This window comes from Vicugna pacos, chromosome 16 (genome assembly GCF_048564905.1).
Source record: "Vicugna pacos chromosome 16, VicPac4, whole genome shotgun sequence".
Lineage (NCBI taxonomy): Eukaryota > Metazoa > Chordata > Mammalia > Artiodactyla > Camelidae > Vicugna > Vicugna pacos.
In genome coordinates this window covers 41464189-41488868 of record NC_133002.1, presented here as the reverse complement: position 1 = coordinate 41488868, position 24680 = coordinate 41464189, and the positions used below count along the sequence as shown (strand labels likewise).

Genomic DNA, 24680 nt, shown 5'->3' with positions numbered 1-24680 from the left:
ATTTCAGTCTCCCAGCTCCAAGGATGGGTACCTGACCTCGGCCTGGCCAGTCAAATGACATATTCCCCTGAGCAACATGACTGGTTCCAGGATGGGCACACAGTCTAAAACAGGATGGGACCAACCAATGGAATGGCTAACCTAACACATACCCCCAATCCGCTTGTCCCTTTATTATATGGGATAGAAAAGACTCATTTTTCAGCCTGTCTTGCATCCAGGAGGCCACATTATCACACAGTTCTGGACAATGACATATAAGCAAAGGTTCGCTGGGCAGGCTTCTGGGAGAACTTCCTTTCCTGATAAAATGAACAGATACTGCTAGTGTTCCCTCTTTCCTCCCTTTTCTTGCTGTGAATATGGATATGATTTCAGGACAAGCTACAGCCATTTTGTGACCATGAGGCAATAAGCAAGACAGTATGAAGTCAACATTCTAAAGATAACAGAGCAGAAAGAAAAAAACTGGATCCTCAATGACGTAATTGAGCTGCTATGCCATCACCAGATTGCCTACCTCTGGACTTCATGGTATGAGGGAAAAAGGAACTTCTATTTATTTAAACCACTGTAAGTAAGGTTTTCTATTACTCATAACCAAATACATTCCTAACTGAATCAGAGACCTTCCAAATATTTCCTGGATCTATTTGGGAAAGCTCTTTCCTGAAGGACTGATATGCTAACAGAATGTAAGCCTGGACTGCTGGTTCCACTTTTGCAAACACATGGGGGAAAGCCTGTCTGAAAATGAAGCCAACACACAGGAAAAAGGAATGAGAAGAATCAGATTCCTGCCATCGAACATCACTTGACTACCTGAATCCAGAGAGCCTGAAGTCAGCAGTAGCTAAAGACTTTTCAGTTATATGAGCCAGTAAATTTCCTATTTCGCTCAAGTCTGTTTTAACTGAATTTCACTGGAGTCCTGACTAGTATACTGCATGGAAGTATGTATAGTAACCAACTAACACAAGTTTATTAATTTGAGGCAGTAATCCATGACTTTAAGAAGATAGCTAATTAGGTTCTTCTTCTGTATATGCATATTTATATTTTTTAAAAAGTCTCAACAAACAATAGTACATATTTCTGTTTGTAAAAATACATGTAAATAAATCCATAGAAAAATATGTCTGGAAGGACAGTCTCAAATTAATCAAAAGGAGACTAGGATGGCGTGGGGAGCAGTGAAGGATGACTAATTCTGTAAAATTTTTACTTTACATGTATTCACGTATTATTTGCATATATATAAATGAATTTTTAAAAATCTGCTGTGAAGGTATATGTGTCAGGTATTGATAAATTAGTTTAATATTCCTGATACTGGCCAGTAAATGGAACATAATAGATCTTGTTAGTTCTTTCTTTGAATACAGAACCTTCCTCTAGGTTAAGAAGACTCACTGTGCTCTTCTAAGTGAGGAGTTAGGGCCCAAATTATTTCATGCTTCTAAACTAAATGCAACAGAAGGATGCAACCAGCAGGGAGCTGTTTAAAATACCAGCACCTACATCTCTAGTAGTAAATCTACATTTACTAGTTCAGGCTGGTTTTAGAAGCTAACACAGGTTACCCATTGCCCTTTTTGCCTGTGAAAATGGAATCACGGCAGTCACACTAGAATCATAGAAGGAACTACAAGGAAAAGGCAAGGCCTTGATAAAATGTCTGACAGGTCATTTGAAAGGAGTGTCAAACCAAAGGTCTGTCATTTGGTCTATCAGCTAGGTCAATCAGATCTTCTAATGATCAATCAAATCATATAAATGCCCAATTTAAAAGAAACCAAGGCAAAGCTCAGGAAAGTTAGTTGCCGAGTCTTCCTGTTCAAATCTTCTCTCTTCTGTTTTGGTTTGTTGTTCTTAGGAAAAGTATTCCCTTTACTCACTCTTTACATCATTAAGCTTGTTTTGTCCAAAGGAGATTAGAAAAGTGCTTCTAAAAAATGCTGCTAAATCAACACGGTGGAGGAGATAATAACCATCTTGTCTTTCTCAGCAGTGACTTGGCTGGTTGCAAGTAAAACTGGTCAGTGCAAATCTGGCAATCTTTCTTCATACTTCTTTTCTAACAACATTCACATCTGATTCTGTGTTAGTGGTAAGAATGCAATAGAAACAGCTTCACATTCCTGGCTGGAATAAGAGACACCAGGTATTTAGGCTCAGTATGTGAAGAGGGTATCTTGATATACGTACTTTAGGTTATGGCACTGAGGTCAATGCTCCACCCCTGGTAACTTTTCCCAGACACCAGGAGACAAAAGCCAGGGGTCATTTATTAGCAAAGGTGCTATAAAAATATTTACTTTATCCTACAGCATTGGGAATTACCGTATTTTATTTGGTCTGACAAATATCTAATACTTCCTTACTTATGGCCATGACATTAAAAAAAAAAAAAACCTACCAGTAATGTTTTTGTTTAAAAATTCTCATTTCATTATTCTGTTGGAGGGAAACTCTGCCCAAACAGATGGTTACCAAATACAGAGCCCCTTCCTCTCCTTTTACCTGTTTATGAGGACCCCTGAGTATGTGTGCCTTAGCGCCTTCACAAGCCGTCCTCATTGCTTCCAGTGATGGTGTGCCCAAGAGATCTGTGATCAAATCCAACTATGAGGAAACATGAAATACAGATGGATAGTAAGCTCATGGAAACAACATTACTCTTAAGTCACAGCCTTAGAGATGAGGACCAAATTCTGGGGGGAAAAACCTTAAGGCAAGTTCCAGGTTAACTGATTGGAACCCCTACTTTCACTTTTTAGACTATTAAGAAAAAACAGAAAAATGTTTATTAGGTATCCATAGGATAGAAATATAGAAAATACTTCTAGCAAGCCTGGCAGAAATAATTTAGGAGTCTACATCTACCTGCCCTGTGTTTTGCTTTGACACCATAGCATCTATGATCCTTGCAGAAGTGAACTGCTTTTTTAGTGATGGCTAATGACTATTCTGTCCAGTTAATGAATGAAATCTGATGCTTCAGAAGGACTCAGGCTCACCAAGGAGCTAATCCACAAACCAGGCAGCTGTGATTTAGTAAATATTGAAAACATTCACACCTGAAACAAAAGTAAAGTTGGGGCCAGTACGCACCATTTACATTATAGTTATGCACTGGTGAAAAACTGTGGTACTTAGAAAACTATGACACCACATAGGTCCACATCTAGTTAGCTGGGCACAGTAAGAGAGACCAATAAAAATGGCCTTCTCACAAACAAGTCTTTGTAGGTAGCTGACTACCTTAACAATTTTCTGTAGAGCTGTAATTGTTCTAATTTCATAATCCAATTAGCAGTAACATTTCATTCAGACTCTTTTAGGATGGAAAATTCTTACCTACAGAATACTTCTTTTCCTTGGTTCTGGGGTTGCCAAATATAAACCACTATTTTCTGCACTTAACTAAACCATGGGGTAGCCATCAGTATCACTGCCCTCCAAGATAATGGAGTTACTCAAGCAGCTTGTTTTCCACAGAATTAAAGATTTCTATACGTAGGTTTTTGGGAAAAGTGTGTTGGTGATACTTCTGGACCTCTAACAACTACACTAAAGGCAGAAGGAAATGACTAGCTCATGAAAATGAATGGAAATACTGAGAAAGCTGTCTAAAATGGGTCAGATCCTTGGAAGAGAAGCATTTTTATGAAGTCTGCTGGTACTATTTTTCCTAGGGTATTTATTTCTCAAAAATAAAAGAGAAAATGCTATAGAAAATATCTACTTCTACTTAGAATTTAGACTCATTTTCCCTTTTGGATCTTTATTTCTCACCCCAAAATACACTGATGACAGACAGATGTGCATTCTCCTTCAGGGGCTACGTAAGACTGGCAAACTCAAGACCTGTGTATTTCTCTAGAAAATGAGATATCTGAATCTCATTTCAACGGTTTTGCACTTTCCTTTATATATTCTTTTCAGTAGCAACCCAAGATCATTGTTCAGTATATAGGATCTGAACAACATCTTCATTTTTTTTAACCCCTTCATTTTCACTTAAGCTTTTCTGTATGACACCTTCTTACGAATAGATATGACAGTCTTATAGACAAATCTGTTAACCTGTACTTTCTAAAGAAATCAAACAGTAAAGTGGCTATTGTTGACAGTATCTGACATTAGATTCTACATGATAATTTTTTTTATCACTGAGATCAATTTCAAAGATGTAAACTTAAAAAAAAAGGCTTTCAATGTATAGTGGAGAAATACATTTAAATACTGATCAGAGCATATATAGTTTCTGATGTATCAGTTAACAATTCTGGTAGATAGAATGTAAAGGAAATGATTCCAATTTTGGTCAGGTGCATGAATAATTTACAAAGATACACAGTAATCAGGGTGCTCTTTTAAAATGTGATCCATCAAATCTTAACACTCCCTTGTTCAAAACCTTCACAGAGCTTTCCATCATACTTGGATAGAATGAAATCCAAAGTTTTTATCAGGCCACCATGGTCAGGGCTGTTTCTCTCTGACCTCATCTCCTACATGCTCTTCCTTGATCACGCCATCCCTCCAACACGCCACCCTTGTTCCTGCCTCAGAGGGCCTTGCTGTCTGATGGTCCCTTTTCCTGGAACACTTTTCCCACTATCTTGCTTCCTCATTTCACTTGGGTCACTCCTCAAATGTTATCCCCTCAGACAGTCCCTTAGCACTGCTCTGCTCCTAACCTGGATTATCTTTCTTCATAGAATTTATCATTACTTGGGATTATATTTATTTGTATACTTACATATTTTCTGTCTCATGTGAAAGTTTCACAAAGCCTGGAACTGACTTTGTCTTACTGTTGTATCCCTCACACCACCACCATCATAACTGCTACCATTTACTGAGTGCTCACTATACGCTAGGCCTTATTTTTAGCTTTACTACTTCATTAAATCTTAACAACCCTCAGAACAGTTTAACTTGCCCAAGATTTAATAGGTTGTAGAGCTAAGATTTGAACCCACCGATTTTGAGTCTACAGCCTGACTCATCATTGTTACATTATTCTCATGCTAACAATATTGTTAAATGAATTAAACATACTTAGGAATTATCCCAAAGAAAAATGGGTAGTAATTAATCAGCTATCAAGGCAGACAGTTAAAGTATCATGAATGGTTTCCTAAAACTACATTTTAATCAGCTTCTGATGTTCTCTGACATGTTTAAATATTTTAGTGCAACGAAGGTTAGAAATGTTTCTAAATGTTCCTATTTAAAGAAATCAACACTCAAAATTTATATTCTGAGTACAAAGTGTAAGTACATTAAGTCACCAAATACATTTTCCAGTCAGATCCACTCAGTTAGAAAGAACAGAGGCCCTTTAACAACTGGAGATTACACCTGTGCAAACTGTTACAGCCGAGTCTGCTACCACGCATCAGTGCATGTAATAAAGTCAACACTCACTCTAAGAGGCAAGTAAGTTGCAAAAATCAATCCCTCTGTAATCTTCAACTTCATAACTTTCTGAATTTTAAGTGAACTTGAATTTGCTAAAAGCAATTTAGACGGTACAATGAATAAGCCCAAGACATGTGTGCAAGACAGTTTTTCCTTTAAATCTGTACTAGAATTGAAAGCTACTAAAGCCTGAAGTGAAATCATACCTGCTGAATGGGACTCTGTGCCTGAAACAGTATTCTTCGTCCTAGTAGTTCTGCAAAGATACATCCGACAGACCAGATGTCAATAGCATTGCTGTAGTGACGGCTGCCCATCAGGATTTCCGGAGCTCGATAATACTGAGTAACAACTTCCTGAGTCATATGACGGGATTCATCTAATTCTTCCACTCTGGCCAATCCAAAATCACAAATCTAAATAGGAGAGTTTACCAAAATATTGTCAAACAGACAATATGGAAAATGGAAAAGTTAAACAAAACAACAAAAAAACTAAACTCTTGACAGACCTTTTAAACTTTGAAAAGTTTTCAATGATACAGGTAGAGTATATTTGTATAAATATATAATTTTATTTGGAAGAGAGGGAAGAAAATATCAAAATTCCTTATTTCTATATAAAATGAGATCTGCTTCTCACCTTCAATCTGTTTTCAACTGATACTTAAACAAACAAACAAAAAGCAGCTGAATGCATAGTTCTAGGTTTAATGAAGAAACCAAGCTAATTTATTTTCAAGGCTGGCTTATAAAGGAAGATATTAGAAGGAAAAAGAGGTATATCTTGAAGACCTTCTGAGCTAACTATACTCACTGTCTTAATGAAATATATATAGTAAAATTTCTCTAGTGGGGAGGATATAAGTCAGTGGTAGAGTGCATGTCTAGCATGCACGAGGTCCTGGGTTCAATTCCCTTGTTAAATAAACAAACAAACAAATTAACTAGCAAAGCTAATTACCTCCCCGATTAGAAAAAAATTTCTTTAAAGCTATAGATTTCAAACGGAGTCCTGCTGAATCCAGTTTTGAGGAGGTACTTCAGGAGTTCCACAAATATTTTACCTAAACTTCACATAGATCTATTTAAAATACTAATTCACACTCAACTGTGTGGCTATGTCAAAATGTAGCACACTGTAGAATACCAGTGCTAGTAGATTCATTCATTTCTTCATATCATAAACAGTTAATTGAGGACCTGTTATGTTGTAGGCAGTATGCTAGAACGTGGAGACATAACAGTAAATGAGAAAGACTGGTTCTTTCACGCAGACCTAGGAATAAATCTTTTCTTGCTATTTCTGTTTAAGTGAAAAATACGTAGAGGTTGCAAAGTAAGCTGTTAGTAAACAGTAGCAGTGCCACCACCAGCAACTTCTGCTTATTTTCAGGAATTAAGATTTTCTTGATACTGAGCAACCAAAACAAAAACTGGGAGCACTGAGGATGAGGTAAGAGAGAAATGACCATCTAGTAAGCTTCAGTGTTCTCACTGATTAACTTTGAGTCAACATTGTTAGTGATGAAGCAACACTTCTTACCTGTTTTCTAAGTTGAGGTCCCAGCATAATATTTTATTTGAAAAGGGGGTCTAGAAGCTTAAAAAACATTTGAAAACCACTGCTTTAAAAATAATTTTTTTTACCCCTAATTTTTGGCAATTCTCTCTTTTTATCTTGAATCTACTATGGTCACATCAAATGAATTTATGTTTGTATGTGGGGATGAATTAGTATGAAGCCAACATCTTTAGAAATGAAGGTAAATTTCCGGACCACACAGAAAAACCATACCAAAAAGGGAAAAAAGGGTATGTTGTTTATCAAATTCTCCCAAAGACCAGTGTTCAAATAACGCATAATATTTAAAAACGTTATTACTTCGGCATGAATTTTTAGGATCTCTCTTAAAAAAATTTTTTTTGGGGGGGAGAAGGGGAGGTAATTAGATTTATTTATTTTTTTTAAATTTATTTTTAGAGGAGGTACTGGGGATTGAACTCAGGACCTTGTACAAGATAAGCATGCACTCTACTGCTTGAGCTATACCCTCTCCCCCAGGATATCTCTTGAAACTAAACAAAACCCAAAGGAAAGAACTTAAATCCACTTTATCTTTTTTGTATTTATATTTTTAAAAAACCTAACCCCCCCATCCAACAGAAAATGTTTTTCCTCTTACAAAGGAAATCTTTTGTAGGAAAAAAGGATCTAGAATTATTTTTGGCAATTTATCTGGACAACACAAGCTAAACCCAAAGTAAGAAGCTTATATGATCAGATAACCAAAAAAGATATTGCAGTTTCCAGCAACGTTATGTTTTGTGTTTAATAAGAAACAAAATATATTCACAATATTAAAGGATGCTAATTTTAAAAAATGCTTTATCATAATTATTTTCAATGAATTTTTATACTGAAGAAGAGAATTAGCATCAGTAGACTGGCACTCTGGCTTCCAAAAGTAGGCTGCTAAGACAAGTTAAAGGAGCAGAGAAAAATTTCAATTTGTTCTGATCTGCATGTTGTTTATTTACAAATGACATTTTCTTTTAGTTACTCATTCATGTAGCCAGAGGTTACAATACCATAACAGACGATTTGGAAAATGGACTGCAAGTAGTTAATGGTATTAAGCACGACAAGTTCTAAACAAATGCCTTGTGAAGTTCTGCAACCAGAAACTGAAATAAGAAGAAACTAGCTTAAATGATCATAAAACTGATTGGGTCTAAGTAGGACAAAGAATTCCTGACTATAATGTTTTTATTATTTTATTTTATTTTATTTTTAGAATTAAAATAGGCTATGGGGATAGACTGCAGCTCTTTTTAAAAAGTGAAAAGGGGGTAGGGGAATGAACTCAATGACCTACAGAAGAAATATTTACTTTAATGGTTTTTGGGAAAATTAATTTCTCTGTGCAAACAAAAGACTGAATTATACTATTAGCTGTTTTCAGGGAAAATATGAAGAATAGGTGTTATTAATCTTTCTAGAGTTAATACAGGAACAGAATTTTCAAGGCTATAGTGAAGGGAGAATTTTTATTCAAAAGCAGTATAACACATCAGCTTTTAAAGAAAATTGGCCCAGAGTTAAAAGAAAGCATTTAAAATAAAAAATGAAATTCATTTAGATATTTGGTTTTAAGGTTTAGTTTAACTGCCAACAAGCTAAGTACTAATGACAGTCTTGATTACGTTTAAAGTAGGCAACATTTATAAATAGTTCTTTTCATTTTCAAATCTATCAGTTGAAATGTTAAGAATATTTATAATATAATGAAGCACCATGTAATATCGTAGCCACTCAGAAAGTAAGTGGAATTCTAGTTTGCTTACAGAGAGATGACTCAGGTCTAGGAAAGCGCTCATCTCTAATTTCTGTGATGGAGAAAAATGTGATGGACCCCTCACCACATAGGAGTTCTGCTAATACACATCTCTGTTAGAGGTAGGGAAATGTACACACGTGGATTTTGCTATTTGTGAGCCATTGTAACAAAAGACAATGGGGTGGGGGTGGTGCTGGGATAGGAGTAAAAACTGAAATTGACAACTTGAGATTTTGGGGCTACTAACCATAATACATCCTGTAATCGATTCCCTTTCAGAGGAATAACTGAGGGTTGGCTACTATATATTGTGGAAATACATCTGACCCTTTTCTGGCTTAGTATTTTCACTTTTAAATGTTTCTATGTCCCTACTTTGCTACCTCAGTCAAATATCGTATAAAAAACGTTAGCAGTGCAAAAATAGACAGTCTTCTTAAAAGCCATATTTAATTCTCATGTAAGTAGAAGCTTACTGGTCTTCCAATATTTCTTTTGATACACACTTCCTTTATAATGGGACAGTCTGAAAAGAAATCACCTTCTCTGCTCTTCTTTCTAGTCACATTGCAATTTCAATTCCACGGTTTCCAAAACATGTGCAAAATATCATGAAGAAACCATAAGCCAAGACTACAAATTAGTTACTATGGCCACGACCATTGGCATTGCTAGAGAAAACTGGGTTCTTCAATTTTTAGTAAAGTGATGAATATAAATTTAACCATTTCTTTCACAAAAACATGTTGTTCTTAAACCTGCCTTGATATTCTGATTTTTTTCTCAGATGTTTGAAAAAACTGAAAAGCTACCTTTAGAACACAGTTGCTGTTCACAAGGAGATTCCCTGGCTTAATGTCTCGATGTAAAATGCCAGCTGAATGGAGATATTTCAAACCTGAAACAACAAACAGATTTAATTGCAGACGTTTAATTTCCTTTACTCAACCAATGATTTGGGGGAAAACCACAGAAACAGTATACAGGATTTTAAATTGTTCCTTAAATAACAGCATAATGAACACTATTAAAAGACTGACTTAGTCCTACCTCAAAAAAAAACTGTAATTTTGCTACTGTAAATAAAGTGTCATTAAAGGTTTGCACAGTCTCGAGATAATGTCTATAATTCAAAAGATTATTTAGGTTTAAGTATAAATAAGCCTTCCCAGCACTGGAGTTAAGGCTGACCAGACCAATAACCTTGAATTGCTCATAAGTGTGGCTATTGGAGCTCAGCTATTGATCCTTTCAGTCTGTGATTCCGAGCCTGCTCCAACAAAACAGTGCCCATTAACCAACAGGGAGCCTTTCCCAGGACGTATTTTCACTGATGGCACAAAAATTCAGAAACTTTCCCAGGTTTGTTGGTAGTATTCTCTACCACTGAGAATCAAGAGGTTAATTAATTGGCAACTAATTACTTTAATAATATTTTTGAAATCATAAAAGACTGTGGGCTTCAGCATTGCTAGATAAAGGTCACAACTTAAAGGCTGAGTCTTTTGAATAAAATATAGCAAATCACATTTTTTTTTTACAAGTGTAAAAGAAGTCTGATATCCAATATCTTCCCTCTGCCACATCCCCAGAAGGTGAACTTTTTAGTTTTAATATTTTGTAAGGGTTTTAACCTTTTTGGCAGATGCTTTTCAATTTCTATAAAGAATGTCTTAATTCTTTTATAGAGAATGTCTTAATTCTTTGAATCCTTTGGCGGGGGGAGGGGGGAATATTTTACTAGGTAAGAAAATTGTTTCAGCTTTAAATAACTCTCCATTTGTAATGGCAAAATTCTGAAGGATACACCCTTTGGCCAGAAGCAGCTCCAACAACATTGGCCCAAATTGCTTCTCTATCAAATCGGTGTTCTTCAATGAGCCAGCCTGGAGAATTAGCTGATTGTTTGTACCAGTCTCCTTCATGCTTTTTTGGCTTTAAGAGTCATTTTGCTTTTCTAGAGGTGGACTCAGGCATGCCAGCCAACACTCTGCCCAGGCTCACCTATCGGTGGTTTGAAGAATGTATATCATTCATAGGGAACACTATTACTTTTCAGTTTTGTCATCTGATGCCAGCCGCGTACTCCTACTAAAGGCGGTTTAGTGGAAACTTTGTGACAAAGCATCCCTGCTTGACAAACCATCCCGCTTATTTACCTCCCCAGATTAACCCACTTGGCTGCCTAATGAACTAGACAAGGCCTTTTCCATCGTTGAAAATAAGAACCATTTGGCTACCCTTAAAAGCCTCTTATTTAACATCAACTATAGAGATTATTAAATATTACCTTGGTCAAAAGAAAAAAAGTCGTTAGGGAAGAAGTAAACCTTGAGAGGTCAAATTAGTTAAAATTCAAACAAAACATTTCATTTATTCAGTGACACTACCTTTTTTTCTTCAAAGTAAATCTTACCTCGCAAAATCTGATAAAGAAAAACTTTGACATGATCTGAGCTGAGTGGCTGAGGAGAGACGATAATTTTATGTAGGTCACTCTGCATCAATTCTGTGACAACGTATCTTGAGATTTTAAGTTAAGGAGAGTTCAGAGAATTCAGCCCCCAACCCCTCATAGTAGGTGCCATGTCTAAAGAATAACTTCTGTTCTTAAGGCTGGAAAAAGCTTAGGGAATGAAAACTTCTAGACAGTGTGACAGAGGTGAGAATTCCAGCCCTCACAAGATAAAACATTGCCAAAATTAAAGAATTTTTAAAAGTTAGCAGGAGCAAACAACCAAGTGACTTTCTTATAATTAGTATTATGAAAGAGAAAAATAAAGGTAAATATTTTAAATGACAGCCAGGCCAGGAAGAGTATGGAGGCCAAACAATCTCAGGATCTATTCAGACATGTTCCTGGAGCATCCTCTGAATCCAAACAAGAGAGGGCTGTTGGCCTCACCCTAGCCACCATGGCACCAATGGAAAAAATGTCAGCCTACCCATCAGCTGTGGCTTAACTTACTTTATAAAGTATGGTACTCCTAAAAATGTGTAAAATGCTTAGTTCAAATCCACATCTCTCTACAGTCTTCACAACTGAATTCTTTTACTTAAATTTTTCTACATTTATACCTTCCTCACTAAATTTTAAGCTTCTTAGACTTTGTACTCTGTTATATCCTCAGGGTTTTGCTCAGTCAACACTAGGCAGATGATCAAAGGCTAGGGTCCAGGGAGCAAGAGATGTGGGAGGCACTGTCTTTGGCTCTACCTAGAAAAAGACAGATTCATGTCTTACCCTGCCTTCAGTTAAGAAGTCCTAAAAAGCTTGAGTGAGTTTTATGATTTAAGTAATATAACCTTCCTTAAGACAAGGGGTGAGGGCCTTTGACTTTCAGAGGCTCCTGCTAGATTTCAAATTCTTTTGACACCTTGTAAAAGTTAGTTTCACATTCTGAGTGAAACGCTAAGGCTTCCTTGGCCCTGTGCAACTGAAAGCAGGGAAAAGCAGACAAAAAGTGGCCGAGTTATTCTGCTTTCTTACCATAGTTCCTCAGGTCCTAAACTTCTTCCAGAGAGAGCCTATGGAAGCTTTGGAAAGGACAAACCATCTGATACCCTGTGAAACACCTCTTGTACTAGTCCTGTCCCATAGCTAGTCCTAGAAGACAGGTCATCTCAAGAAGAGGCTGCAGTCTTGGGATGCTTAGCATTAGCTATAAATGAGCTAAGAGGGTCCTGGGCCTCTTGTTTCAGCACTTACATGCTCATTTTAAGGGTAAATGCTGGGCATATAAAGATAAGAAGGAGTCTGCCTTCAAAACTTTTTTAATAAAAGTGATGTCAGGCTTTGGAACTTAGCTTTGAAAAGGTTCTTACAAGATCTCACTACAGCAAGTGATCATGATTTGGGGAGAAGGGTTTAAAAACACTTAATTTAATGTTTAGCAAAAACAAGTAGAAAAAGGGAGAATGAATAATTTGATAACCCCGACACACATAACATGGAGTTGAAAACGCCCTCATCCTTGAGGCATTTTCTTCAAATGGCTAGCAGGACACCCAGCTGTTGGCTTTCTTTCTCCCTCTGGCTGTTTCTTCTCAATACTCCTTCGTTGGTTTTCTTTCCCAACACTCAATGTTGAAACACCCCAGGGCTTGGTCCTCTTCTCTGTTGATAACTCACTTTCTAGGTAATTGGATCCCATCCTTTGACTTTAAATAACATCCACGCTAATGACTCCCAACTCCATATTTTAGTTAATCTTCTTGCCTTAAGTCCAGCCTTGTATATCAAACAGTTTACTCATCATCTCCAAACTGACATCTCAAACTAACATTTCCAAGATGTATTCTCTACCCTTCCCACACCACATACTTTCTAGCTACAGGCTTTCCCACAACAAACCTATTATTCTAGCAAGTTGCTCACACCACAAACCACAAACCTTGGAGTGCCATCCTTGATTCCTCTCTTTCTCTCTGTCTGCCTCCAATTTATCAGAAAATACTGTTGGTTCTTCAAAACTTAGCCACAGAATCAGACCACTTCTTATCATGTCCACTATTACCACTTTGGCCCAAGACCCCTAGATTTCTAAAGCACAGAAGCCACAGTATTTTTGCCTACATATTGACATTAGCTTTATTATATATAGAAAATATAATTTTTAAGGTTTTTATACTCTTAGGTATAGTTTTTATATTAGGCTTTATTAACCAGGCTCTTTCCAAAGAAACACATTCTACTTCATAATGAAAGTTAGTTGGGAAATAAGATTTGGCACGTAGCATTTCCTTATAGGACAGTTTCAGCAACAAGTTAGAATCATTTTATAAAATGATACACATCAGCTAAATTATAATATTATTATCAAGATTAGAATTAGTTTTCATCCTAATAATTAAAACTTATTTTCTTATAAAATTTTTCAAACACACAGAAAACTTGAAAGAATTAAACAGTGATCACCATATGTATGCCTACCACCTAGATTCTATACTTCACATTCTGTCCTATTTGCTTTAGTGCACACTTATCCATGGCTCTTTCCATTCATCAATTCATCTTATTTTTTGGGTGCATTTCACATAATCATCCTTTAGAATGAAAGCCAGATTATGTCACTCTTCTGCAAAAGCTTCTCATTTTTAGAGTCAAAGTCCTTAAAATGTCCTGACAGGGCCATAAATGATGTGGCTTTCTTTCTTCTTGGACCTCCTATCTCTCTCCTCCTTGCTATTCTCTAAACACGCTAGACACACACTGACCTTAGGCCTTTGCTTTGGCTGTTCTCTCTGCCTGGACTGTGCTTTCCCAGACATCTAGTTGGCTAACTCTTTCACCTCCTTTGTGTTTTTGCTTGAATCCTATCTTTCGATCAAGGCCCACCTTGACCACTCTAACAGTGCATCCTGCACTCCTCATCTAATTCCTACCCCTTTGCACAGCTCTACTTTTTCTTTTTCCCTTTCGTACTTATCCTACATAATTTTCTTATTATGTTTATCTGTCTCTCTAATCCTGCTCCGTGAGGCTGAAGGTTTTTGTCTGTGTTGTTCACAAATCTATCCAAAACTCTCAGGAAAAATGCCTACTAAGTCTCCTATAAATATCTGATGAATGGATGAATATGTATAGAACATCTACTGGGTACCAGCCACTTGACTAAATATTTCAAATATCTCATCTAATTTTCATGGCAATCCTACAAGACAGGTAGTGGTATCCCCAATTACAGATGAGGAAATTGAGGCTAACAGAAGGCAGTAACCTGCCTAAGGTTACATAATAGTGAAACCTGGAATTGACTACGTTTAAAATTGTTTCAATGGCCCCACACAATTAAGGATTTTATCTTCTCTTTTTTTGAGTTGTACTTTTAAAACCTAATGAAATATACTAAATGTTCACTGCACTCTTTATAAAAGAATTTCAGCTAATAAATGCAGAAGCAATGATAGAATAGGGAGAAACAACAACCGTTTTGCAATCTCTTAAGGTACCAATTATCAACGGCTGCTAAAACCACTTGAAAGAGATGAGAATATCACTTAAATCCACAACTCAATCTTAGCAGCACTTACTGTGGGACAAGATATTATGTCCCTATGATTTGCACACCAGTGCCTATAAAGTATTCATGTCTAAAAAAACCATATAATCAATCCTCTAGCTCTAATGATCAGTTTACTAGAAATATGGGGAATAAAAAACCAAAAGACACCATGAGGAAGCAATCAGCCAAACACACAATATGGATTATTCTCCAGGAAAAATATCTCCAATAAATCAGTGACCAAGAAAAAAAGAAAAGGAAAGGAAAAAGGAGGAGGGTTGTGAGGGGAAGGGAAGGGAGGAATGCTTGGGATAAAGAGTCTCAAGAGATATAACCAAATGCAATGTATGGATTTTGTTTAGATCTTGATTCAAACAAACCTGATTAAAAAAGAGATCTTTGTGGCAACCAGGGAACAGATACTAAGATATTACCTATTTTTATTAGGTGTGATAATAATGTGATGGTTATGTTTTTAAGGCCCTTATCAGTTAGAAATGCATATTTAAGTATTCTTAGGTAAAACAATGTGATGTCTGGGATCTACTTTAAAATATTCCCACTTTCCTTTCCCCCACCCTCTTAATAAGAAAGGATAGAGGAAATAAGTGGTAATTGTTGAAGTTGGGTATTGTGTATATCATAGATATACTATTGTCTCTACTTTAAGGATTTAAACATTTTCCAAAAAAACCCCAAAAAACAAAAACCCCCAAAACTTTATCACAGAAAACTAGGGAAATACAATGAAGCCAGAGTATAAAAACTACCTAGAATCCTACCTCTTTGAACTAACCTATAACATCTTCATGAAAATGTGTGTTCATAGATGTATGTATATTTAAAATTGAGATTATAGTATACATATGGCTTTGCAGCCTGTTTTCTTAACTTAATAAAATATAAGCACTCCCCTGTTATTAAATATTCAAAAGCAGAATTTTTATGTCTGTATAGTGTTCTAGTATACAGATACATGTATAATTCACTTCACCAATCTATCACTGGTAAAAATCCAAGTTATTTCTAAAAAAAATTTTTTTCTACTTCACATACCCTGAGATAAATATCCTCTATATACAGCCTTCTAGGAACCTGATAATTTCCTAATGATATATTCCTTGAAGTGGAATTATTGTGTCAAAGAATATCATATCATACTTTTTTTTTAATTTAAAATATCTTATGGACATCTTTCCATGGTATACAATTCTTTTATATCATTTAAAGTGCTTAAACAGTATTCCATTTTATATATGTCACAACTTAAGCAGTCCCCTATCCATGAACATTTAGGTTATTACTATTTTTTCTTTTTACCATAATATAGTTCTGTGGGAGGGCAAAGAGCTTTATGGTTTTGTTTCATAAAGGATCCTTGATTATGTATAGATCCTCTCTCTTGGATTAATCCATTTCTCTAGAGAAGAGCCCTCCAAACTTCTATGTTAGAAGGCACAGGTTAGGCTGCCAGGGTTCTATATGAGTGAGAGAAGGGGCCAAAGACACCATAGTTCAGCTCATGCTGTCTCCAGGGAATAAAGCTTTATTTAGTCGTCTGTGGAACAGGAGAAGATCTGAACATCTGAACATCTTACTGCTTCTTACCCAGGCTTGCAACCAATTCTGTGTCCAGGCCTACCTGCATTCCTACTTTCTGAGATACTTGATACCTCTAATTCCTGAGTGGCTCTGATGTTCCACAGCAAGAACCAACCTGTTTCTGCCTCTTCTAGTTTAAGTTTTTAACCCTTCACTGATATTTTAGAAGGACTGCAGGAAGGACTGGCAGTAAAGATTTGTGTTCTACCAATTGTGTTTTCATGTTAAAAACTGTTTACATGTTTATTGACCATATGTATGCATGAGTTTGAGAGAGAAAAAAAGAGGAAGAGTGAGTGAGAGACAGAGAGAGAGAGATAGAGAGAGAATTGTTTCTGTTCTTTACTCAGTTTTCCACTGGAGTGATAATTTTATCTGTAAGAGTGCTTTCCATATTAAGGAAATCAACCCTCTTGTATACACTGAAAAATGTTTTCCCACCAGGAAATCTTAATCATAGGGTAGAGACAGGAGAAAACTTCTATTTGCACCATTAAGCCATAATCAGAAGTCTTAATATTCTTGAGTTGGTTCCAGAAATTGCAAGGGATGAAAACAAAGCAACATTACACAGGAAAACAACAACAGAACAAAACCAGAAAAACTTGATAACTGCCATCCCTGTATTAAGTATTGTCAACCTGAGGTTTTACTCAGGAGAAAAAAACTCCTCAAGAGCCTATGAAGCACTTTTCTATATGGGATGTCAGTCATGACTTCTGAGTTTATTGACAATTTTTTTGTTCCTGCCAGGACTGTAAAGTTCTTGCATGGAAGTAAAGAGCAGGTTATATCCTAGTCTGTCTCACACATCTACAAAGCAGGCAGCCAAGATGCAATGCTAGACTCTTTACTGTTAGTAGTGACAGTTGGTATGCATGCAAGCAGCAGAGAGAAAACATCTTAATTTTCCAGTTATCAGGTTGAATTCATAGTGCTGGCACTTGAAAAACTTGCTTTGACTTATAAAAGGAACAAACTGATACAAAAGCCAAAAACAGAGAATAAGTATGAAATAATGTCATATGCTTTCTTCTAACAGTGATTACATTTTCAAAGAAAAGGGGAAAGGAAAACATTGTCTGGCTGGAATGGGTACTGTTCTAACCAGATATCTTATAATTATTCATTTCAGAAAAAATTCTTATGTTTCACTTAGCATTACAGATTGGGCTGTTGCTTACCCTAGACCTACTGGATTTGAACTGACAATATTGGACCATTTTGACCAACAAAAATAATAATTTCATATGGTTCAACCTAATACAGGGCAAAGTATTACCAGATATCAAAAAGCTGAAAAGCAAGGCATTGAAAATGAACACAAAGCATGAGTTCAAACGGTAAGTCAATTCTTCCATACTAAGAGCACATATATATATGCATATTTCTCATAAAATATAAACCAGCAGGTATTCCCTCTGCTAAACACAAATGGTAAGATTACTGTGTTACTGTCCTCAGAATCTGTGAACTTAAAAAAAAATTTCATTCAACCTCCTGTTATAATATTTAAGAAAGGAGAGTTTCAAAGAAGCATACTTTCATATCTCTGCTTCTTGAGAAGATGACAGGCTGCATTAAAAAAGAATGAGGGCAGGTTAATAAACTCTTAATTTTAACCGGAAAATAAAGGGCAAAACTACATAGAACCCTGTCTACCTTCACCATTTTGTTTACCTTGTGTAGAGAGGCTTTCCCTTCATCTAATATCTTTTAAACATAAAAGACCAAGAAATTTTAAATGTATGATTTCTACAAAGTGATTAAAACAGCTACTGTGCAGAGAGTAACTTTTGTCAAGCTTTAGGTTAGCAACGTAAATTCTTTAGGGCTGAAATAAGTATTTTTCACTCCAGTGAATATAGCAGTTTCTTTCTTTACAGAAAATAAGCCAGCGACCAGGCCAACCTTTTTAATTTTTATTTTTCTGGAAAATGTAATTCCTGAATCTGGAGGTTTAACAACATAGCCGCAGAAATTTAGAAGCAACACACACCACCTTATGGTAAGGTTTCTGTTTTGCTCTAGCAGAAATCCTCTGATGTCTCAATCCCCGGCATAATGTCTCCCAGATGTCTCAACTAGTTGCCATGCCAACTAAAGCAGCTTAAATTAAATGAGGGCCTGAAAAGGCACCTGCATCACTCCAGGTCTGTTGCGCATTAAATAAAGCTCTCTTGACAGGGACTCAGAGGTGCCATTAACTTGAACAGCAGCTATCTGATTATTGTTTCTGAGTAATTTAATGAGGGTCTCCAAACAAGAGGAAAAACAGGGTGCTCTTTCCCTCTCCCGGTCCTTCTAAATGGGACAGCCTCTCCAACAGCTGGTGCACCCACTGGGTCAATGACTTTGCTGTGGCCTTTTAAGTTGCCATTGGGTAAAGGTAAAATACAGGACCAAAGTTGGACTTTCTGGAGAATAGTAGCAGATTAACCATTTTCCCCTATTAAAACTCATCGTTAAAAATATGATTGTAAAAAACATACTGTGTACAGTATGCCAACCTCAGAGCGATCTGAACAACCCTGCTATAAAATAAATTGCTGCTGATTGCAGCAATTAGTTAAGTAGTTCCATGAAATATGGATTTCAAAATGTACTGATTTGCTTCAGAAAAACGAAAGATGCAAATTAACAATTATAAATGCAGGGGGTGGGGGGTGGCAGCTCTTGATGCCTCAGGTGCCCAAGAGACACAAATGTTTCTGTGTCGTTTTAAAGAGTTAATTGTGTGTGTGTGTTTGCAATATTCACACTTCAGAAGCTTCTTTATATATAATTGGGTGAAAAATAGTCCTTTTGCTGCTTCTTCAAATATTATTAGTCAATAGGGAATATTACTTAGCAGAAACACAGACTTAGGCTAGAGAGGTTATATGACTTACTCAAGGTCACATTTCTAGTTTGCAAAAAGCCAGAATTACCTTAGGTTTCCTGATTCTTACTCCAGTGCTCTCTCTACCCCAAGCTGCTTCCCATAAAAGCTTGCCTACTCTTCCCATTTCTTAACCAAGTGCCACCACGGTATGCAGATTACTTTGAAATAAAGAAAAGCTGAAATACTTTGAATCATGTGCTATAAGGAGAAGAAATGGAGAAAGGAGACTTTTTGTGGAAGGTACTTAAGTGCCACTTGATGTCACCTCATTTGATACTCACTAATTTGTAACTATTCCTATTAAGAGATGAGCACATCGAGGCTGGGAGAGGTTAAGCTGCTGGCACAGAGCTCGGATTCAAACCCAGATTGTAATGATTCTGAAGTCTGACCCTTTCCATGAAGTTTTTGCCTCACTTTAACATCGAGAGAGAAAATGAAACTCATGAAAGTGACATTACTTGCATGTTGCAAAAACTAGGTTCCAAACAAAAATCAGAAATTCAATACTGTACTACATGATGTGGCTTTTTAGCATCCCTCCCTTGCCATGTGTCTTCAAGTGGGCAGTCACTCTCTTCCTTCTTCAACAAATAGTCTGAATAGTAGCATATGCCAGACACTGTTCTAGGCACGGGAAATACAACGGTGTACAAGAGCATCGCTGCCCTCACCGAGTTTATAGCACACCAAGGGAGATGGACAATTAAACAAGCAATTACAACAGATTCGCTCAAAGATCACAACACTGTTACAGCTGTTAATCTCATAAAGCCCCTGAGGCACTGCTTTGGGATTGAATATGCCAGACTTGCCATCACACAGCCAACAGGAATAAGAAAAAGTAGCACAACCAAGAGATATTCTTCTAAAAAAATAAATCTCAAAATTATTAGAATTGCTCAATTCCAACAGCTTTAAACCTTTAAACATGTGAGAAACCATCAAGATTCTTTCAGTTCCTACTGAATAACTAATCAGATACACATTATAATTGGCAGTTTACCTCTATCTATAAAACCACATACATGCTAACATTAGGTTTCCTAAAACAGTTCACCTTTTTTTAAAAAAAAAACAACACATGAGAAATGATAAAAATCAAAGCAATTAACATTTATCGAGTTCTCTCTACATGCCAGGCATTTTCTAAGCACTTTATATGAATTATCTCTATGAATTCTCACAGCACAAGTAGTAGATTATTCTAGAGAACTAATTGTTCTCTTTTTGAGTTTTAGTCTTTCCTTTTGGAAGGAACTGAGTCTGAGGATGTCTGAAGTGATTGCCCAAATCCACGCAAGTACCCTTGGTCATTTCTTCTAGCACTTGAACTGCAACAACCTCAAATAAAAGATAGTCCTACAGTTTGCTGAGAGACTGTGTCAGTTTGCTGAAAATTATTTTTGAGCCTACTATGTGTCACTTTTAACAGTCACCTCATTGAATCCTCTTAACATCCTGGGACTATTCCTATATAACAGACCTAGGCTGGGGGTAAAGGCATGTCAGGTTGACAGGCTAAATAATAATACTCCTTTCGCAACCACCTGAAAAATAATATACAAAGGTTAAAAAATCATAGCAGCAAGTCGTCCTATCTCGCACTTGCCTCTTTCTCTTTCTACCTCCTGAGTATTCACTTCCTTCAATTCTTATTCCTTTCATTCATCCTCCTTTAGTCAAATTATGAAACTAAAATTGCCAATTCAATAAAAATTTTCCTGTACCTGTGAATCATATATGCTTAACTTGAATAGCCTTATTATATTCCTTATATATCCTTTAATGGATAAGAAGTTTAAAAGTCAGCATGTGTGTGTGTATACATAAATAGAAGCCCTGACTAACCTTTTGTGTGTGGCTGGCTAGAGGGTTGGGGTAGAAGCCCTTGACAAGATGGGGGAAGAGTCTGAACTAGAGATTGCTGGAAATATAGGAAAGGCCTTTGGTGGGGAGGTCTAAATTGAAAATATAAGTTTGGGAATCATTAGGTCTGGTAAGAAATCACAATCTCTATCTTCTACTAAATGAAATCTGCCACAGATGGGGTATTAATTTGCTTTTGGTTACAATCTTCTTTTTTTAATTAAAAAGTTTCTTTTTTTATTAATTTTTTTCCCATTTCTTTCCTTCTTTTAATTAAAAAAATCTAGATATTGAAATTATGGAAGCATGTCACCATTAACGAGTTATAATGTCAACCTTAATGATGTGATGCTCTTTAGAATAATGTACATCAGTTGTCAACAGCTGAGCTGTCAGTGCACAGTGCCCAAATATACTATGCAAGACACCATGCTAGACTCCTGCAAAGGTTGCTGAGGAATAAAATGTGTTCATGGAGGACAGAGGAAAAAGCAGGAAAAAACAAAAAGAAAAAATCTTCTGAGGATCAAAGAAGTGAGGTGGGACTATACTAGAGATACCAGAAAGGCATGTTTAGGATTAAAAACAGTTTTGTACAATTTTCTTTGATGCAAAAAGGGATTATGGGCAAGAAGACTAGGAAACTAATGTAGATAGAGCCTGGCAGCCAACTACCCCTTAATGCTAAACCTCCCCTGACTTCTTGCTCCAATTAAACAAATCTGTACGATGATCAATATTTGTTTAACCCACCTTGATGCTGCTGTGTCTATTTTAGGAAGTAATTTAAGAATGCATGATAATCAGACTCATGGCAGAAAGCCTGACTACTCCAACTGTCAAAGGTAATTCTGTAGAAAAAGCTACATAATCACCACAGAAACAAATGCTGACACCAAATTCTGACCTTCAATTATGAGTAAGATGATTGAGTCCTTTTCTGTTTTTAGGAAGTCATGATTATTCAGGCAGTCTCAGAGGCTGCAGGACTGCTGCCAACAGCATCTTTGTTTAACCAGCATCATTAGCATCAATAAATACTGACTGGGTACCAAGAGGGTGTAGAGAGCATGCTAACTCAATGACAAAATAGAGAAAAAAGATGGATGAATGCAAGGCAACATTTGAGAGGTTAGAAAAAGACTGAGATTGATATGTAAAAAAAGGAGGAAAAAACAAGAAGAGGGCAGAAATATTTTAATGTATATGCCCACAGAAACCTGATCAAAAAAGAAAATAGCTAATATTTGTTGAGAATTTTGTGTCAGGCATCCAGCTTAAACTCATTTTGCCTTATCTACCTCTAATTACTCTAAGGAGTAAGTCCCATTAAGACTCCCATTATACAAACAGGTGGAGAGGTTTAGAGAGGTGAAGGAACAAGCCAAAGGTCACAGCTCATACACGGCAGAGTTGGAGCTAGATGCCAGCTTTTGCTGTTATCCTGTGCTCTGTCTTTCAAAAGATGAAGTAAGCCTCAAAAAAGGTAAACGAAATCATTCTACTTGAAAAGAGAGCAGATTTTTTAAATGAGGAGTTAAATGGATTTAGGCAGTGGGAGGCAGTGTAGGGTAGGCTTTGGAATCAAAGACCCAGTTAAAATCTTGACTCTGTCACATACTAGCTTGACATTAGGCAAGTTAAATAACTTCTCTGAGTTTGTTTTTGCATTTATACAATAGGCACAATGATATCTACTATGCAGAGTTACTGCCAGGGTTTAGATATTGTATGTGAATCACATACAAATGCCTGGCACGTAGGGAGCACAGATTACGTGGTAGCTTCTGCTACCATCATCATCACTGTTACAGGAGGAATACATGTGGACTGTATTCTTATTTCCAACACTTTCCCCCAGGAAAAAGCCAAAGGGATTGAAGTAAAACACACACAAAACAGGCAACCAATTAAAAAGGCTCCTTCTATGTACTGATCTTCAAAAGAAAGATCAGGCAGTCTTAAAAGGATGTGACTGCTTAAGAGGAAAATTATACCCACTTCTTATTAATGGGGTCTCATGTGTTTTTTTGTTGTTGTTGTTTTTCGGTGCCAAAAAAGAGTATGTTCATCCATGCTAGTCACATTCCTTCATATGAGGACAAAAAACTCTTCTTTTAGACTAAGAAAAGTTTTCTACAGGGCATAAAGCATATTATTTTTGAGAGAGAACTACGGTTGGTTTTAGACAGAATGGAAACTAGGGGGGACAATTAAAAGTGCTAATCTCCATGAGATCTCCACACAGGGCACTCCTGGGTTTGGTAAAGGGCTTCTGGTAACCTGAAAGTTTTCTTCAGTCTTGAGCTCAGGGTGGTAAAAATTAGCTATCAGATTGGTATCCCCTAACTGATTAGTATTTCATATATCCCAAACAACACACACATGAAACAACTTTGCTTGGTTCATGCGTATCATATTTTCTTTGGAAAAATGCTGCTTCAACCTAATCCTATTACCTGCCATCTGGTTCTCATGTCACCTCCAAGTGATATATCAGTAAGTGGAAAACTGTCAAATACGTAATTATTAAACCCATCACCAACAATTCAGTGCTCCTGATATTTAATAATGATATTTATACATTATAGAGAGCAAGCTGATAATAATAAGTAGTATATAAGTAAACTGTACTCTGGCTAAAATACTGATTTGTGCTAGTGTACTGTGGGTCTATTAAGTTCCCTGAAGTACTGCCCTCGAATAAATTGAGTTAGTAGCAGGAGACTCAGCGGGTCTATGAACTGCTTCCCCATATCCTCCAATTAAGGGAGGTCTGATGTATTTAGTGGCTTTTGAAACCTCCGGGTCTCTGTGTAACAAAGTATTCTCTCTGGTATCTACCAACCTTAAAAAATAGAAATAAAGTCAGAACAGTGGGATAGGACAAAAAGATCAAATAAATAGTCCTATGAGTGTCCCTAAACTCTCACACCTGAATTAAATATGTCACGAGGCTAATCATCAGAAGGTTAACCAGAAGGCTAAGCAGTTCAAGAGAATGATAATGGGGTTATGAGGCTTTTCAGGAGCTCAAATTAGGTATGGCTTTGTTGTTATTCACTATTACACTCTAATAGTTGGGAGGCCTGGCAGCGTTCCATTCCCACCAGCTGGGAAGTTTTAGAGGTATATTTATTTTGTAATAGAGGTGAAAAGACTAGATTCTTCTTTAGATTTTTTTGGCTTCACCTGAAACACAGGTGTTTCAAAGAGCTGGTATGAATAAGTTCCTCTAACTATAGCAACTCTCTTCAAAGCAGAGGGAAAAAATTCCAACTGAGAGTTCGAACTTTAAACAAGCCTTTAAAACAGCCTCAGGATTTGCTAATACACTGAAGCCAAGGTAATCTTTATGCAGCCAGGAAGGGACTACTACTAAGAGATGTGACTACTATTTTAGGGCATAAGAAGGGAAGCGGTTCTTGGGATGGCAGGTTAAAGGAGGAAATTATGTCCTATCTCTCTAATTAATAAGAAAGGTTTGGTTAATGTAATAGAAAAAGCAGTAAGAAAGACATAATGTGGATGCAGTCTGGATGGAAGG

The 24680-nt window shown here is 36.6% G+C and overlaps 1 protein-coding gene across 5 annotated transcripts in view; it reads right to left on the bottom strand.

The window, feature by feature from the left end:
* NLK (nemo like kinase) overlaps positions 1-24680 on the bottom strand; it is a 131361-nt gene that overhangs the window by 14143 nt on the left and 92538 nt on the right. For all 5 annotated transcript variants that reach the window (XR_012059679.1, XR_012059680.1, XR_012059678.1 and 2 more), the window contains exons 4-7: positions 11190-11296; positions 9586-9671; positions 5640-5849; positions 2524-2625 (exon numbers count right to left, since the gene is read on the bottom strand). Coding sequence is in view for 2 of the 5 variants with exons in the window: in XM_031685309.2 (XP_031541169.1) it covers positions 2524-2625; positions 5640-5849; positions 9586-9671; positions 11190-11296 (505 nt within the window). In the remaining 3 variants the exon portion in view is untranslated. The remainder of the gene's footprint in view (positions 1-2523; positions 2626-5639; positions 5850-9585; positions 9672-11189; positions 11297-24680) is intronic.